At 44.5% G+C, this 19,284-nt stretch overlaps 1 protein-coding gene across 1 annotated transcript in view; it reads left to right on the top strand.

Annotated features, from left to right (window-relative positions):
* Positions 1–19,284, top strand: part of LOC119958180 (extended synaptotagmin-1-like) — a 165,262-nt gene that overhangs the window by 115,827 nt on the left and 30,151 nt on the right. The window contains 9 exon segments of the mRNA XM_038786528.1: positions 604–780; positions 2,522–2,604; positions 4,632–4,680; positions 6,031–6,120; positions 7,965–8,060; positions 10,339–10,410; positions 10,691–10,777; positions 11,088–11,237; positions 19,029–19,226. Of these exon segments, the coding sequence (XP_038642456.1) occupies positions 604–780; positions 2,522–2,604; positions 4,632–4,680; positions 6,031–6,120; positions 7,965–8,060; positions 10,339–10,410; positions 10,691–10,777; positions 11,088–11,237; positions 19,029–19,226 (1,002 nt within the window).

Below are 19,284 nucleotides of genomic sequence, written 5' to 3'. Positions count from 1 at the left end.
TCCGAACAGCACACGTTCCAATGTCCATGAATACCAAATAAATAATAATCTTTATTGTCACAAGTAGGCTTACATTAACACTGCAATGAAGTTACTGTGAAAATCCCCTAGTTGCCACATTCCAGCGCCTCTTTGGGTACACAGAGGGAGAATTCAGAATGTCCAATTCACCTAACAAGTACGTCTTTTGGGACTTGTGGGAGGAAACCCATTCAGACACGGGGAGAACTTGCAGACTCCGCACAGACAGTTATCCAAGCCAGGAATCAAACCTGGGACCCTGATGCTGTGAAGCAACAGTGCTAACCACTGTGCTACCCCACCAGAAAACTGGATGGCAATAGTTTTTCTGGGAAGTAAACCCCAATCTGGTGATAACAATATTAGAAAAGGGAAACATCCAGCACTGCTACCATGTTGTATGGCGCAGTGCTGTTTTGCTGCTGACACCAGATATGTACAAACTCTCATGCTGCCTAGGTACGAACTTGTCAGCACTCAGTTAATCTCCATGTCACATACTCTACAGCATTTAATTATTCCATATGCAATAATCCAGTCCTTCAGAAAGGGGGAATTTGAAACTGGTCTGTTTATTTTTAGGGAATAGTTCGGATCCACCTAATTGAAGCAGCGAGCCTGGAGTCGAAGGACACCTATGTCAAGGGATTCATCAAAGGAAAGTCTGATCCGTATGCAATTGTACGAGTAGGCACACAGGCATTCATGAGCAAGACCATCAGTGAGAGCTTGAATCCTAAGTGGAATGAAATGTATGAGGTGGGTGAATATGATTGTATGTTTCATCCAGTCTTTAGAACCTTTAAACGTCCTGACATTTCTGCTGGTTGAAATCCTGGCTCTGCAATTCCTGGAAGCACAGCTTTGTAGTGTAATGGCTGAGGGAGACTGGGATCTGGCGCAGTGCTCAAATCTGTGCCCATTGGAGAATGCTGGCATCTTCACCCATACCTCGTGATCCTGTTCTTGAGGAAGATTCTAGGATGAAATTACAGCAAAAATCTGCCTCCCCCTCCTTCCCACTTGCCCCCATCACAGTTAGCTTGGAAACTTTAGATGTATCAGAAATGGAACTGTCACATATGAGTTTGTGGCGCAGGTATTCCAATAGGCCTGGCAGGTAGGGCTCATCAAACATTACTTGAAACATTGTCTGGCCTATTTAATTTTAAAGACATCGATGGCCTTTCCTTATAAGTACTGTACAAGTCTCTTCGTCTTTTCCCTTGTATCTCAGAGCCATGCACCACACGTGGTACTTGAGAGGGTGTTTGTTGTTGCGTGTGTTCTCCACCGCTGACGCTCTGGGGAGAGGGGGCAACATTCTGCCCGGGTGGAAGTTCCACCTTCTCTCAGTATCTTCCTCAGCCCCATATTCGAAATGGAGCAGAACTCCAGTACCAGCATTTCATCAAAGTACAGAACTGCTTCTGCAGTGCACTGGGTCCATCAATGTGACATTGAAATTCACTGCATTATCCCTAATACCACTGAAAGGCTTTTCCATCAATCATGCTAGTTGATAATTGCGCACACATTTAGGCCTGTATTTACTCACCAAAGAGGTAATAAAACAATTCAATGTGTTTTGTTTAACATTTAGGTGAGTGGTGATGTGAAACATGTTTCTCATCTCCCTTGCATGTATCATCAAATAACACTACAGCCCCAACCCCATGACATTGCTCTCGCCCCAACCCCTGTCGGTGGAGAGTGTATAGAGAGCATATGGATTCCCCATAGACATTATGAATACTGCTTTGCTGATCAATAATATATGCACAAAATCCCTTCCCGGATAGTATTTCCTTCCTTCTTGCAGTGCTCACCTTTATATCAGAAATATCCACAATCATCTACTAAGCCAAAATCTAAATGTCCTTTGTTACTGGCACCACGTTCTGCTTCATTGAGCACATTGCTGACATCTAGTGCTGGAAAGCAATATGGAAGAAATATGTTCAGCTTTAAAATCGGATGGATGTATTTTTCTCCATTAACTAATTTTATTAATTATTATGCTGATGCACCCATATATTCTCAAGCTGTTTCAAACAGCTGGAATTTATTTATTTTTATAAATTTAGAGTACCAATTCATTTTTTCCAATTAAGGAGCAATTTTATCATGGCCAATCCACCTACCCTGCACATTTTTGGGTTGTGGGGGTGAAACCCACACAGACACGGGGAGAATGTGCAAACTCCACACGGACAGTGACCCAGGGCTGGGATCGAACCTGGGACCTCGGTGCCATGAGGCTGCAGTGCTAACCACTGGGCCACCATGTGGCCTTCAAACAGCTGGAATTTAGAATTTGAAAATATTTGTCAAGTTGGATCAGTGTATCGCTGAACTGGACTACAATCCTGGAACATAAAATGCAACTTCAACTGATGGAGAATCCATATAAGTTGTTGGAATTTACAGAAAAGGATAGTTTTGAATAGCAGTGTATCGCGTGCTCTCTTTCTGACCTGTGGCCGTATACACTCCACAGGTGATTGTCCACGAAGTTCCTGGTCAGCTGTTGGAAATAGAGATGTTTGATAAAGACCCAGATCAGGATGATTTCCTGGGCAGGTGAGAGCACTGTGTTTGTGTGCATGTATGTAGTAGCTTGTGTCCGCATGCCTGTGTATAGGACTATGTGAGTGTATGTATGGCCACTTGGCTTTCTGTGTTGTGCCTGAAAGGCAGTGCGGCCAGTAGATGCCAGGAGATCCCTCTTTCGGGATCTACCCAGCTCGCCACGCCTCGCAAGATCTAATGTGATCTCACGAGACGTCGCGATCTGAAACCTGCCCATTGAGGACAGGATCAAAAAGCAAGACAATAGTCTCATTCTAATATGCACTCCCCTGATCTACCAGCGGCGTTGGGATCTAACCCCTTCACCTCGGAGACCTCAGACGAGTGATGTTCAGCTTGGTCCCTACAAGCAGGGATCAGACAGAACGGCACTTGTGGGGTTCTCCCAGGGGATTCCCAAACCAAAACAAAATGTACCCCCTTGTGTGTTGAGTGGCGTAATTCATCTTATAAGGCGCCTGCGCCAGAGAATAAACACTAATTTATTTTATTTGGAAAAAAAAAATTCCAATTGAGGGCCAATTTGGCGTGGCCAATCAACCTACTCTGCACGTCTTTTTGGGTTGTGGGGGTGAGACCCTCGCAAACGTGGAGAGAATATGCAAACTCCACACAGACAATGGCCGAGGGCCGGGATCGAACCCAGGTCCTCTGCGCTGTGAGGCAGCAGTGCTAACCACTGCGCCACCCCAGAAGAAACACGAATGATAATTTTAATATTATGTTTGGAGGATGCAATATTGGATGCAATATTTCCAGATGCAGACACCTGAGGCAATGTTTGTGTCCTCTGATACTCGAACTAAAAATGTTGCTGCAATACTCAATATAACAAGAGGCAAATTCAACAAGTCTCATCTCTGAGGTTGTGCGCTCTATTTGGGAAAATTGGGGAGGCGATGGCCTGATAGCATTGGCACAAGACTAGTAATTCAGAGACCCAAGATATTGCGCTGGGGACCCAAGTTCAAATCCCACCGTGGCAGATGGTGAAATATAAATCCAATAAAGTCTGGAATTAAAAAGTCAATGATGACCATGAAACCATTGTCGAGGTTGTAAAAACCCATCCAGTTCACTAATGTCCTTTTGGGAAGGAAATCTGCCACCCTTACCTGGTCCGACCTACATGTGATTCCAGTCCCATAGCAATATGGTTGACTCTTAAATGCCCTCTGAAATGGCCCCTCAGTTCAGGGGCAATTAGGGATAGGCGAGAAATGCTGGCCCAGTCAGCAACGCCCACATCCAATGAACAAAACAAAAACAGCTCCTTGGGTTTTCATGGGTTGTGGTATATCAAAGAGAGTTAGATTGAGCTCTCTCAAAATGATAAGATCTGATTTGCGCATTAACTGCAACAACTTTTTAAAAAAAAACAAAAATTAATTTAAGAGTACCCAATTCTTTCTTTCCCCTAATTAAGGGGCAATTTAGCATGGCCAATCCAGGGCACGATCTTGGGACCCGGGTTCAAATCCCACCCCAGCAGATAGTGAAATTTGAATTCATTAAAAATCTAATGATTGTCAAACCCTGCCTCACGGCGTCGAGGTCCCAGGTTCGATCCCGGCTCTGGGTCACTGTCCATGTGGAGTTTGCACATTCTCCCTGTGTTTGCGTGGGTTTCATCCCCACAACCCAAAGATGTGCAGGGTAGGTGGATTGACCACGCTAAATTGTCCCTTAATTGGAGAAAATGAATTGGGTATTCAAAATTTTAAAAAAAGATTGTCAAACCTATCTGGTTCACCAATATCATTTAGGGATGTAAATTTGCCGTCCTGGTCTAGCCTACATGTGACTCCAGAACTCAACTGCTCTCTCAAATGGAGGACAATTAGGGATGGACAATAAAACCTGTAAATGAATTTTTAAAACACGCCCACTGTCTCCCTGTATTTTATTCTTGCTTTTTCTTAGTGTCTCATGTGGCCTTGATGGATTGTTTCTTGCACTGAGAGAAATGTGCTTGGAATCGGAGTGAGAAGATAATATCAGACTTTATTTTATTTCAGAATGCAGCTGGACCTTGGAGAAGTGATGAAAAATCAAATAGTGGAAGAAGTAAGGACTAGCAGAGATGCTGATATAACTACTGAACAGGCACTAAAGTGCCATTAAAGTGGTACTCTTAATGGAAAACTATCAGACAAAACTGAAGAGTAGAGTTGCTTCTGGTGATGTCATCTGAATGTTCGACAAGATTGCAGCACCTTGGGGCCATATTCTATTTTGAATAAGCTAATGGCACGATCTACCCGAATGGGAACAGTGTCTCATCGCGCGTGTGATTAGCTGGGTGTTTCCTGGCACTTGGAAAGCCGAGCAACACCACGCTATCAAACAGCCGTTTGGGTAAATCGGTGCCTCAGCGGGGAAGGCCGTACTTAGTCATGTTATTTTGCACTGAGGAGCTCCCCCGAACCTCCTCCTCCCCCCCCCCCCCCCCCCCCCCCCCAACTCATCAAAAGGGAGTCCTTAGAGCCACCACCCCTCTCCCCCATGGAGGGCACCCCTGGGCCAGATCCCCATCGCATGAAACATGTCAGCTTGACAGTGCTATGCCAGGGTGCCACCCTGACAAGAGGGCAGTCACCTGGGGCCACTGATCCCCTGGGCAACCCCCAGGAGAGCCTTCTGTCTGGTCCCCACTTACGGAGACCAGCACTGAATATCTCTTGCCCGAGATCTCCAAGGCGAAGGGGTTAGATCCCACGCCTTGGATAGATTGTGGGAATGCATATTAGTGAAACTAACTGCTCACTCTAATGTGCAGATTTTCCAGAAAGTGATCCCGCCCATGACGGGCGACATCTTGCGAGATCACGTTAGATCTCGCAAGGCGTGGCGAGCCAGATAGATCCTGGTCGAGGGATCTCCCAGCAGCGCCACTCTTCGAGTGTAACGCGACCGATAGATCTCGCCCAACAGCTCTATTAAAAAGAAGAAATTTTATCTGAACGCACTGAACATTAACATCATTGTCATTTCTATCCTCACCCTGTTTGAGGAGGTGCTTTGCATCATTTGTGGCATGATTGTCACACATGAGTAATTTCAGTATTGCGTTTTGGGCTTGCAAACAACTAAAAATAACCGTTTGGAAAGTTTGCTTCTTGAAGACAAGTCACCTTTTAATTCCCAAAACCATTGGCTGTTGTTGATGGCTGTACGTTAATGACCAGGCGTCATCTTTGTTAATTACGTCAGATTTTCAACAATGTTATGGTAGCAGAACAGTAACAGCTCTCAGAAAATTCATATTCATTTACTGAAGTTCCTTTATTCTTGGTGTAGTTACAGATATGCATGAACTATTTTTTGTTGCACCTCACTTTATAATGCTCAACCCTGTTACATGTGTTTTCTCTGTGCCTGACTCTAAACCCCTCCTCTCTCTGTTCTCTTGCGTAGTGGTTCACTCTGAAGGACGTTGCAAGAGGAAAGGTCCGTCTGAAACTGGAGTGGCTGTCTCTGTACTCTGACCCAGCAAAACTGGAGCAGGTAATCCCAAAGGTTAAAATCACAGTTTGACTGACCATCACTCATGAGATGATACATGATCAGTATCATATTCAAAATCTAGTCTACTTGTAATTAGAATTACTGGATAATTGATTTTTTAGCTCAAAAATAACTTTGAATTTATCATAAGCTTCAATGATTTCCAAAGAGAACATAGATGAAATAAGGTGTTTTTAAAATATTGTGCAACCCTATTAGACTGCTATCCCCTCCTTTCCTGAAAGCATTAGTACCTTACCCAAGTATGCATTCTTCACTTGAATGTCATCAGACTATTCCATGAAACCTAAATACAATCTATCCTCGCTTCACCTCACACAAACACTTTCCAGCAGGAGTCACTGGAGTGATTAAGAACAGGAACCCTGGCTGATTTTCTGCTTCCTAGTCCTGGAAGGCATAGGCCAATTTATAGCACCCATATCGCTACCCACACTGAGATTAGCTATCTTAGCTTGGGCCAGGGATTGAATGTGGGCCGTGTTCCACACTGCCTTTTATAATCCAACCCAGGCTTCTCTAATCTGCGGTGCAGGCGCCCCAGTGCAGCCTGTGAAGACCCCCGATGTGGCCCCGGAGCGATTGTGAAATGACCATGAAGACAGCTCAGTGAGTTTGAAGATTTTTCAGGGACTGCTCCTCCAATTACAGTTTTTCTCTACATTTGCTGCAGATAAGCTGAACGTTAGTGAGTGAGGATAGGTGAATGGTTGAAGGTAGACAAGTGATTGAGTGGGTGAGTTTGAGGGTGGGTGGACAAATGAGGGTGAGTAATTAAGGTTGAATGAGGGGGGGATAGGTGGGTGTGAGAGATAAAGGGAAGGGGGGGGGGCATGCAGTGTGTGTGTCTGGCTCACCTCCAGTCTGTATTCTCATTCACCCTCACACACCAACAGGCACTCTCACAGTGGGTGGAGGAATAAGTTAGCACCCTGAGATTGGGAGAGAGCTGAACAAACACACTCAACTCTTCACACTTGAATGCTTGTCTTTATTACACTTTTTTTTTTAAATCTATTTTTTGGTGATTTGTTTTGCTCAGCAAGTGGTTTCCTTTTCGTGTCAGCTTTTTAAAAAGATTCATGTTCAATGTTCCGCCAAACCACCTCTTCCCAAAATTTGCTCATCGCGTGAGAAAAATTGATAATCGACGAGAAAAGATTGGACACGCCTGAGCGAACCCATTAGAAAGCACCAAATGGAATAGTTCTAAATGCCTAGAGTCCTAAGATGAATACAACTTATTTAGCTCTCAATTGTTTCTGTTCTTTAAATATATACAGCAGTGACAGTTGAATTACAGCACAATGAATGCCCCAAATTCCATTTAACAGATTACTGAAGAAAGTGGAGGGAATAAAATTAGAGGGCAAGACATTGTGAGGCCACTATTGCTTTATGCTCAAGCTTAAGACTGGCACAGGGCTGGGGAGGCAGACACCCTTTCCATGGTCTTAACTGATGAAAAATACTGCACAGGAAAAGACCAGCTGGGTCAACCTAGCTGTCAGAGTTGCAATGCTTTATGGTTCATATTTAACCCATTGGGTCCATGGGATCTCTTGGGAAAAGCAAAGAAACTCCCACAGCCAGTCAGGGGGAAAAAAAATCAGGAAAATTTCTGAGTATCCTTGGATGATTGAAACAAGCCCAGACCACGTTGATCATAACATGTGTTACTTGGTACCTATCCCTTGTTATGACATGACCCCAATCCCTAGTCAGTGTATGGTCTATGATGCGTGCAAGAAGAGGAGTAAAGGGGCCACATCCCCCGAAAACTGTGATTTAAGAACAATATTAATTGTGTTTGTAATCTTTAGGCACTGATAGTTAATAACTCCATCACCGCACAGAACAGTGAGGAACCCTCTTCTGCCATCATGGTTGTCTACGTGGACCAAGCACAGGACCTCCCGGTATGTATAATGCTCAGAGGATGCAGAGCTCCAATCAGCAATATAAACTGAGAACGAGACACCAACAGCGTCTTCAAACTTTAATCCTGGCATTATACTGCAATCACCCTGACGGGAACAGTATCTGCCAGGCAAGCCTTCTTGGAGTTGGGGCCCACTTTGCTGCATGGTTCACCAATAGTGTGAGTGTAATGTAGCGATTGTGGGGGCAGAGTGAATAAATTCCCATTCTGTATGCAACTTCTGTTTTAGGTGTGATTCAGCAGTTGATGTTGTTAAATACATCTGTTTTGCCTACACAGCTGGAGTCAAGTCCTCAGCTAACCTAACCCTTACCATCTACACAAGGAAATCAATCAGTCTCATCATAAAATGATAGATTGATTTCCAAAGTTCAACCTGAATTAGATAATTTTCTGTTTTGCTTTCCCTCACTGTCTGTATCTAGTTCTGCAAGTGTGCATTGCTATTATGCCTGTTCATCTCTCTTGTTTCTCTGGTCCTTATTGTAACTGGGAATCAGTTTTTGGTGGGGAATTTTGGCAGCCTTTTAAACCGAAATGAGGCTGGAATATTTTAACTCGCAGATTGGTTTGAGTTTTTCGATATGATAACAGAGATAGTTGATGAAGGTGATACAGTTAACATGGTGTATGTGAACTTCCAAAAGGCATTTGATAAAGTGCCATATAACAAGTTTGTCAGCAAAATTCAATCCCATGGAATAAAAGCAACAGCAGCAGCATAGATATAAAGTTCACGAATGATGGGAAACAGAGTGGAGTGATTAACTGTGGCTTTTCAGACTGTAGGATGGCATATAATGGAGTTCCTCAAGGGTTGATATTAGAGCCATTGCTTTCCTTGATATGTATTAATGACTTGGGTCTGGATGTGCAGAGTACATTTGCAGATGATGCAAACTGGAAGTATTGAGGAGGGTGGTGATGAACTTCAAGAGGGCAGAGAGGTTGGTAGAAGGGGCAGACAAGTGGCAGATGAAATGATGTGCTTTGGTAGAACGAAAGATGCAATATAAAATGAAGGGTACAAGACGATTGGGGGTGCAGGAGCAGAGGGATCTGGGGGGACATGGTGTGCAGAAATCATTGAAGGTGGCTGGACAGATTGAGAAAGTGGTCAATATGACAAAGGATTTTAGGGTTTCTAAATAGAGGCACAGAGTACAAAAACAAGAAAGTTATGGTGAGCCTTTCGAAAATAGTGGTTTAGCCTCAACTGGAATATTGTGTCCAATTCTGGGCACCGCACTTCTGGAAGGATTTGAAGGCACGAGAGAGGGTGCATAAAAGATTCAGGAGAATGGTTCCAGTTTGAGGGACTTTGGTTATATAGATAGATTGGAAAAGTTCGAATCAAGGCAGAAAGGAGATTTGATTGAGGTGTTTAAAATCATGAGAGGTCTGCACAGAATGGATAGGGAGAGACTGTTGATTGAATGGTTAAGAACTGGAGGCCACCAATTTCAGGTGATGGGCAAAACAACCAAAATGACATGAACAAAATCTTTCATATGCAATGAGTACTTAGGATCTGGAATGTGTGATGGGGGCAGATTCAATTGGAATTTTCAAAAAAGAATTGGATAAACACCTGAAGAGAGTAAATGTGCAAGCTGACGGCTAAAAGGTGCAGAAGTGGGTCCAACTGATTTGCTCTTGCTCTTGCAGAAAGCTTGGACAGATACAATAGCTTGAACGGCCTCCTTCTGTGCTGTAACCATTCTATGATTAAATGCCACCTCCTGTCCACCGAGATCAATTAATTGGTGGGTCTGACTATCGGGTCATTTCATCCAGTCCATGTTATCGGGAGGGGCGAGATCACACGGAGGAGGCATAAGCTATCCTTGTGAGACCCAAAGGCACAATCCTTTCCTCTAGGCCACACAAGGAATGTAAAAAATAAATGTATAATCTATCTTGTATGGCATCTACAAACCCCAATCTGCTATTCTCGCTGGGCTATCATCATATCTAAAATAAAAATGTTAAAACACCCTGCCAGCTTTGGGCTGTTATCCTTGAGTTGGTGAAATTCACGGTCGTAGGCTCTTGGCAGCTATAGAGAGGGGCATTTATAGAGAGGCTAAGCGACATGGGGGAAATTGTAATTGCCCTCTTGTCTGGTTTCCATTCTCCCAGAGATGAACAGAAAGAAATATAGAGAGAATGTTTCTCTCTTCTTTCTCTCAGTTCCTGTATCCATCTCCAGGTGTTTCTGTTTCATTAACTCTTATTTTTCTCTTTGTGCACAGCTGAAGCAAGGGACCAGGGAACCGAATGCACTGGTACAGATCTCATTATTGGATAAAACGTTCGAAAGCAGGGTACGGACACTGTAAAATCCATTACTTAAAGTCAACACAGTGTAATGTAATTTAAAGAACAGACCCTTGCACACTCACTCATTATACAGTTCCTAACAGATACTCCCCAGTATGCCTTACAGTCCACGTGCACACTTACTCTGATATCTAAATACATAAGTATTTTACTATAAGAATGAAGTGAACATCATCTCCTCAGATATTTTAGTGTTTAATCTGACAAAGCAAGTTGACAGGTTTATGCCTCTCCAAAATGTCTCATTATTATCTCTTCCCATAGACCGTGTATAACACAAACTCTCCAGCTTGGGAGGACGCCTTTACTTTCTTTGTTCAGAATCCAAATCAACAAGACCTCGATATACAGGTAGATTTCTTATCCTTTGCAGAAGGCTTTTTATTTGTTGACTGTAACTTAATAATGAACTGAATTTTGTCCAAATGTTGTTATCTTTGTAGGAAATTTAAAAAGTATCTAACAATTGGTTTGGGGTTTGTATTTTCTGTGAGTTTCATGGTGACCTGCAACCAGTGCAAGAGGGGAGAGCAATAACTGAAAATGAGCTAAAGATAAAATGAGATGGGAAGTGAAGGGTTAGAAATTACATAAGCATTAATTACAAGCCCATAGTCTTAACTGTTTCAGTTAAATCTGTTCATATTACTTTTTCTTCTAGGTTAAGGATGATGACCGTCAGTTGAGTCTGGGGTCGCTATCCATATCTCTGTCACAGTTGTTGATGAGCCCAGATATGAGCTTTGACCAGTGGTTCCCACTAGAACATTCTGGACGCAATAGCCAGATTTATCTGAAAATCATAATGCGGGTGAGTGAGACCAACAGGTCAAAGATGTTGGACCTTCATAAAAAGATCGCCTGTGGCCTGGAACTGAAAAGAATAGTGTTGGGACTAACACCAGGAACAATTAGATGGCCTGACCACAGATTTAGAATCATAGAATTTACAGTGCAGGAGGCCATTGGGCCCATTTGAGTCTGCATCAGCCCTTGGAAAGAGCACCCTACCCAAGCCCACCCTATTCCTGTAACCCAGTAACCCCACCCCACCTTTTGGATATTAAGGGCAATTTAGCATGGCCAGTCTACCTAACCTGCACATCTTTGGACTGTGGGAGGAAACCGGAGCACCCGGAGGAAACCCACGCAGACACGGGGAGAACGTGCAGACTCCGCACAGACAGTGACCCAAGCTGGGAATCGAACCTGGGACCCTGGAGCTGTGAAGCAACAGTGCTAACACGTTGCCCTGAGGACAGTACAAGGAGAAGAACCGGGAGATAGAATATCAAAGTACATTTTTGTCTTCACTGTCTGGACTCGTGCTAACCTGTTATAGAACCCACTTAACTTTCATCCCACTGATTTCAATAGAATGAAAATTGGGTGGATTCTTTAAAAGGCGGAAGAACCATTCCGCTAGATTACTGGCCAGGTGCTAAAGATGAAAGTCTATCCCTTTATATTGGAATGCAACTGGCATTGTTGCCTTCTTTTAGCTCGCTAGTTCCCTCTAATGACGTGACCATGAATAGAAACATTGTTGCCTGAGGAGGGAAAAGACATGAAGCTGTGGCTTCAGCACTGCTCAGTATTTTCTTGAAATTTTCAGTTTCTTTTTCAGTCTTTCACTTTCCCTTTGTTTCTGTCTGCTCCCTTCGACTTCAGGTCATTATTCAGTATGTTCTGCAGCTGTTTCAGTAACAGATTATTTTTGGTATGTTGGCACATTTTAGACTTAAAGTAATTGGCATTGTTTTTTTAGTCACTGCTATAATTACATATTCTAATCCACCCGACAACCACAACAAAAAGACTGCCATTGTAAATCCAATAATGTCTTCTTGCTTTGCTCTCTGTGATTTACCAAGTATTCTATTCTCTACATGCCGTTTCTCTCTTGGCTCCATTGTATCTATACAATCCCTACAGTGCAGAAGGAGGCCATTCAGCCCACTGAGTCTGCAACAACCCTCCGAAAGAGCACCCCACTCCCCTGCTCCATCTCAGCAACCCCATCTAACCTGCACATCTTGGGACTGTGGGAGGAAATCTGAGCACCCGGAGGAAAAGCACGCAGACATGGGGAGAACGTGCAAACTCCATACTGACAAGGCCGGAATTGAACCATGGTCCCTGGCGCTGAGGCAACACTGCTAACCACTGTGCTACCCACTTAATTTCTTCTGACAAAGCGGTATTTTATCTGTTCTCTTAAAATGATTTTTATGTAATCATTAACTCTATAACTTGATTAATGTTAAAATTGAGCACAAGCATTTTATGCAAATACACCAAGCATACTCGCAAATGAAATGCAGCCCTCTGTGTATCACTTCCCCTTCTTTCAAACTGTCTTGCTTATGCTCTTTCTATCTGTACCATTGACCTCTTGTACACCTCTGCCTCACATGCCAACTAGGTGGTGTGTGCAAGTGAAAAATGCAAGGAAGACGAGGCAGGAGGCGGGATTCTCCAGTCCCCTAGCCATGGGATTCTCTGCTGCACGCCGTTCGCTGGTGGTGGGATTCTATCTTCCCATTGTAATCATCCCACACCGCCTAGAAACCGGTGGAAAAGTGAATCACAACGACCGGAGAATTCAGGCCAGGATTCGATGTAGCATTTCCATTGGGAGAAAAAAAATTGGGCAATGAGGTGACAGGAGGGGGGGGGGTTAATTATCCACTTTGATAGGTAGAATGCAAAAGCAGAATTATTTTCAAAGGTGAGTCGAGCTTATGTCGGTATTGAGGGATTTCCGTGTCCTTGTACAATCTTGCAGGAAATTACGTCAGTCTAAACACGATTGCTAAAGAATGATGTGCATACATCCATTCTCAATTCGTAAGAGACTTTGAGGTGGATGCAACAAAGCCTACCTGCCATAGGCCAGCGCTGCTCCTGATGTGCTGTACATTACTCTGCCAGGACAGACAGGTTCCTGCCCTCCATCTCGATGCCAAGCTGGTCTTCATGGACAGCACCGTGCTGCTGGACCCATGGGCCCAAAGTCTTGCTAACCTTTTCCACTGGGTTGCTGACATCCTGCACGATCTAGTGAAGACAGATGAGCTGGAGATGAGTATGCTGAATTGGTGTTTAAACATGGCATCGGGACCTTTCAGCCTGCCAGCTGAGGGCGGGCGAATGAATCAGCTGTCGGCCTGCCAGGAGATTCTGAGGGGAACTCACCTGTGCATAACTAATAAGGTTCCAAACTCCGGATCTGGGTTAGGATCCTGCCATTCAGGTCAGCAGGAAAGGTGCTGCCAGAACTGCTCTCTCTCAAAAAAAAAAAAATTATCACTTATTGTCACAAGTAGGCTTCAATTAAGTTACTTTGAAAAGCCCCTAGTCACCACATTCCGGCACCTGTTCGGGGAGGCTGGTACAGGAATTGAACCCGTACTGCTGGCTGTGTTCTGCATTACAAGCCAGCAATTTAGCCCACTGTGCTAAACCAGTCCCTTAGTCTCGCTTAGTCTCAATCGCACTTAGTCTGAAAAGTGGAGTATTCCGCCCGAGGTTCGAAGTGCAGTTTTGGTCTCCTTTCTCAAAGGCACAGTTTTATGTTCTACCTGAGGTGTGGGAGGGGCGAGGGCATAAAATTGAATGGACCGGACTCCCCCTGGCATCCTGCCTACCCAAACCCAGGTCAATTTCATGCTTGGGCGGGACTTAGTCTCTGGCAGAACGCTGCAGCACTGTGCCAGGCGAGGTTGAAATACTGTCGGCCAATCTGATTGGATGACAGCTCCCACAGGCGGGACTTCCTTCCAAGGGTGGCTGAAAGCACTGCTCACTGTCAATCGTGAGCGTTAAATGGCAGTGGGAGTTCAAGAGTCGATGGCTGTGTGTCAGGTACCAACTCTCGGGGTGGCAACCACTGATTGCTTGGCATCCTTAAAATTCTACCTCTGGGGATGATATTCTTGCCTTAGATACATACATAGATACATAGGCCCTTCGAGCCTGCTCCTCCATTCGTCACAATCGTGGCTGATCATCCAACTCCATAGCCTAATCCTGTTTTCTCCCCATAGTCTTCGATCCCTTTCTATCCAGCCGCCTCTTGAATATATTCAAAGTTTTAGCATCAGCTACTTCCTGTGGTAATGAATTCCACAGGCTGACCACTCTTTGTGTGAAGAAATGTCTCCTTATCTCTGTCCGAAATGGTTTACCCTGAATCCTCAGGCTGTGACCCCTGGTACTGGCCACACCCATCATTGGTAACATCTTCCCTGCATCTACCCTGTCTAGTCCGGTTAGAATTTTATAAGTCTGAGATCCCCTTCATTCTTCTGAACTCCAGCAAGAACAATCCCAACCTAGTCAATCTCTCCTCATGACAGTCCCGCCATCCCTGGAATCAGTCTGGTAAACCTTCGCTGTACTCCCTCGAGAGCAAGAACATTCTTCCTCGGAGAAGGAGACAAAAACTGCCCACAATACTCCAGGTGTGGTCTCACCAAGGTCCTGTATAATTACAGCAACACATCCCTGCTTCTATACTCGAAACCTCTTGCAATGAAGGCCAACATACCATTAGCCTTCTTTACCGCCTGCTGCACCTGCATGTTTACCTTCAGCGACTGGTGCACAAGGCACCCATGTCCCACTGCACACTTACAACCATTCAGGTAGTAATCTGTCTTCCTGTTTTTGCTTCCAAAATGAATAACCTCACACTTATCCAAATTATACGGCATCTGCCATTGGTTTTCCCACTCGCCCAACCTGTTCAGATCTTGCTGTAGGATCCCTGCATCCTCGTCACAATTCACCCTCCCACCTAATTTGGTATCATCTGCAAACTTTGAGATGTTACATTTTGTTCCCTCATCCAAATCATTAATATATATTGTGAATAGCTGGGGTCCCAGCACCGATCCCTGTGGTACCCCACTAGTTACTGCCTGCCAATTTGAAAAGGACCCATTAATCCCTACTCTTTGTTTCCTCTCCGCCAACCAGTTTTCTATCCACCTCAATACATTTCCCCCAATCCCATGCGCTATAATTTTGCACAATAATCTCTTATGCGGGACTTTGTCAAACGCCTTCTGAAAGTCCAAATATACCACATCGACTGGCTCCCCCTTGTCGACTGTACTGGTTACCTGTGGTGAATTATATGCATCGTAATTCACACTGTATTGCCTTGTATTGTGTCCTTGTGGGCTCTGTATGTGAGCCGTTGCGCAGCTCTGCCCACAGGGGGAGATGAGTTTGTACTGGGCTCCACCCTTGGCTCCTCCCACTAACCGGAAGTATAAAGTACTGCAGCCGTAAGCTTGCTCTCAGTTCCTCTGGTCGCAGGCTGGCTTAGTTGTAAGACTATTAAAACCGCAGTTTACTTCCAATCGTGTGTCTTGTGAATTGATGGTCACATCATTACCTCTTCAAAGAATTCCAACAGATTTGTCAAGCATGATTTTCCCTTCATAAATACATGCTGACTCTGACTGATCCTGCCACTGCTTTCTAAATGTTCTGCTATGAAGTCCTTGATACAAAATGATCAGAGGGTTAGATAGGGTGGACAGTGAGAGCCTTCTCCCACGGATGGAGGTGGCTAGCACGAGGGGACAAAGTCTTAAATTGAGGGGTAATAGATATAGGACAGACGTCAGAGGTAGGTTTTTTACGCAAAGAGTGGTGAGGCCGTGGAATGCCCTACCTGCAACAGTAGTGAACTCGCCAACATTGAGGGCATTTAAAAGTTTATTTGATAAGCATATGGATGATAATGGCATAGTGTAGGTTAGATGGCCTTTAGTTTTTGACTTCCCATGTCGGTGCAACATCGTGGGCCGAAGGGCCTGTACTGCGCTGTATCGTTCTATTTTCTATAATGGATTCAAGCATTTTCTCCACTACCGATGTTAGGCTGACTGGTCTATAATTCCCTGCTTTCTCTCTACCTTCCTCTTTGAATATTGGAGTGACACGAGCTACCCTCCAATCTGCAGGGACAGTTCCAGAGTCTATAGAATCCCGGAAGATGACCACCAATGCATCCACTATTTGCAGAGCCACCTCCTTAAACACTCTGGGATGCAGATTCTCAGGCCCTGGGGATTTATCCGCCTTCAATCCCATCAATTTTCCCAGCACCATGTCTCTACTAATGTTAATCTCAGTTCTTCCCTCTCACAAAACCTTTCATTCTCCAACATTTCTGGGATCTGATTTGTGTCCTCATTTGTGAAGACAGAACCAAAGTATGTATTCAATTGCTCAGCCATTTCTTTGTCCCTCATTATGCATTCCCCTGTTTCTGTCTGTAGGGGGCCTACATTTCTCTTTATCGATCTCTTTCTCTTCACATATCTATAGAAACACTTAGTGTCAGTCTTTATGTTCCCTGCAAGCTTCCTTTCGTCCTGTACTTTCCCCTTCTTAATCAATCCCTTCATCCTTCTTTGCTGAATTCTAAACTGCTCCCAATCCTCAGACCTATTATTTTTCTTGGCCAATCTGTATGCTTCTTCCTTGTATCGGATACTATTTCTAATTTCCTTTGTAAGCCATGGATTGGCCCTCTTACCCCCTTTGCTTTTGTGCCAGACAGGAATGAACAGTTGCTGTAGTTCCCCCATGCATTCCTTGAATGTTTGCCATTGTCTATCCACTGTCATCCCTTTAAGTAACTCTCCCCAATCTATCAAGGCCAACTCACACCTCATATCCTCATAGTTCCCTTTATTAAGATTCAGCACCCTAGTCTCCAAATCAACTACTTCACTCTCCATCTTGATAATAAATTCTATTATGTTATGGTTGCTCATCCCCAAGGGGCCTCGTACAGTCAGATTGGCAATAATTCCCTTCACATTACACAGTACCCAGTCTAAGATGGGCTTTGACAAAGAGTCATCGGACTCGAAACGTTAGCTCTTTTCTCTCCCTACAGATGCTGCCAGACCTGCTGAGATTTTCCAGCATTTTCCCTTTTGTTTCAGATTCCAGCATCCGCAGTAATTTGCTTTTATTTTGGCCTGCTCGCCAGCTGGTTCCTCCACATATTGATCAAGAAAATCATCCCGTATACACTCCAGGAATTCCTCCTCTACGGCATTGTGGCTAATTTGATTTGCCCAATCTCTGTGAAGATTAAAATCACCCATGATCACTGATATTCCCTTATTACATGCATCACTAATTTCTTGTTTAATGCCACTCCCAACCTCACCACTGAGAGGGGGGGGGGGGGGGGGGTCCTTCTGATTGAAGAGTCCAGAACTAGGGGTTCACAGTCTCATGATAAGGTATCAGACATTTTGGACTTGGATGAGGAGAAATTTCTTATTTCAGATGGTTGTGCATTTTAATCTTTGGGGGAACGGTAACACGGTGGTTAGCACAACGATCCCAGGTTCGATTCTCGGCTTGGGCACTGTTTGTGTGGAGTCTGCATGTTCTCCCCTGTCTGCGAGGGTTTCCTCCCACAAGCCAAAGATGTGCAGGTTAGGTGGATTGGCCATGCTAAATTGCCCTTAGTGTCCAAAAGGGTTAGGTGGGTAGGGTAGAGGTGTGGGCTTAGGTAGTGATGCGACCATCAATTCACTCGGAGACTCAAGTCAAATAAACAGTGGTTTTAATCAGCTTACAACTTTGCCTGCCTGCGACCGGTACATTACTGAAGGCGGTCCCGCAGGTCAGCTGCTCTTATACTTCCTGAAAGGGGTGGGGCCATGGGCAGAGCCCGTACATGCTCCACATCTCCCCCTGTGGGTGAAGCCACACTGGCCCATAGATGGAGCCCACAGGGTTAATAGCATGGTATAATGCAACACCGTATACTGGTGAATTAATAGCACTTACACATTCACCACAGGTAGGGTGCTCTTTCCAAGGGCCGGTGCAGACTCGATGGGCTGAATGGCCTCCTCCTGCACTCTAAATTCTATGATTCTATACCCGAGAGGGTTTCTCATGCTTGGCCATTCAGATAGATTTTTGGACACAGAGTAAGGAAAATGTGGTAGGGCAAGAAAGTGAAATTGACCTAGAGGATCAGCCAGATGGTGGAGGCAGGAAATGGTGACTGGGGGCCCCAAGCTCACCCTGACTGCTGCTAATTACTTTAAGCCGCGTCTGGCTTCCTTCTGGAAAAGTGCTCAGCTGGAGCGGACTCTTCCAACTCTTGGAGAAATCAGTGGTTGTTGAAAGCTTCGGTTGTTGAAAGCTTCAAGGGTCTTATGGCATCATTTAAGGCTGCGCATTTACAAAGAAATACCTGGAAAGGATACTTGTGGCCACGGAAATTATGATGTGGTTTGACATTGGCCAAAGAAACCCAATTGGATACAATATCCGAACCTTAACATGTTCTGTTGTAAGTGAATAGTATCTCAAAATAAATAAAGCCATTATTAGGATTTTTAAAAACATGCTTGGTGGAGCAGGCTCACAGGGTTTGCTCTGCTCCTATTTCTTCAGATGTATTAGATCTGAAATAGGAGTCCCTTAAATTTTGGACACAAATCACTTGTTCTTTCAGAGATTTTAAAATACAGCAGAATAAATTGGATGTCGTGCTATTTCCCTTCTTTCTTTTACCACTGCTGTGTGTTTGTTTCTTTGGCAGGTCCTGGTTTCTGAAATGGTTGATCTGGAGAAGCTGGCCCGAACTCGGAAATCCACATTGGAACAAAAACAGGGACCAAGCAAGTCTGACAAGATGAATAAGACTGCAGCTAAGTTGGTGGAGGCTGCAGGGGTGGGAAGTCTGATCCAAGCTCCCTTACCAACTGAAAGCAGTGCCCCCAGCAGTGTGGGGACGGAGGTACTTGGTCATTTATAGGGCTGCTTTATATTTCCACGTGTGTAAAAATTCATCTTTC

This window comes from Scyliorhinus canicula, chromosome 28 (genome assembly GCF_902713615.1).
Source record: "Scyliorhinus canicula chromosome 28, sScyCan1.1, whole genome shotgun sequence".
NCBI classification, from domain to species: domain Eukaryota; kingdom Metazoa; phylum Chordata; class Chondrichthyes; order Carcharhiniformes; family Scyliorhinidae; genus Scyliorhinus; species Scyliorhinus canicula.
This window is presented reverse-complemented; position numbering and strand designations above follow the sequence as displayed.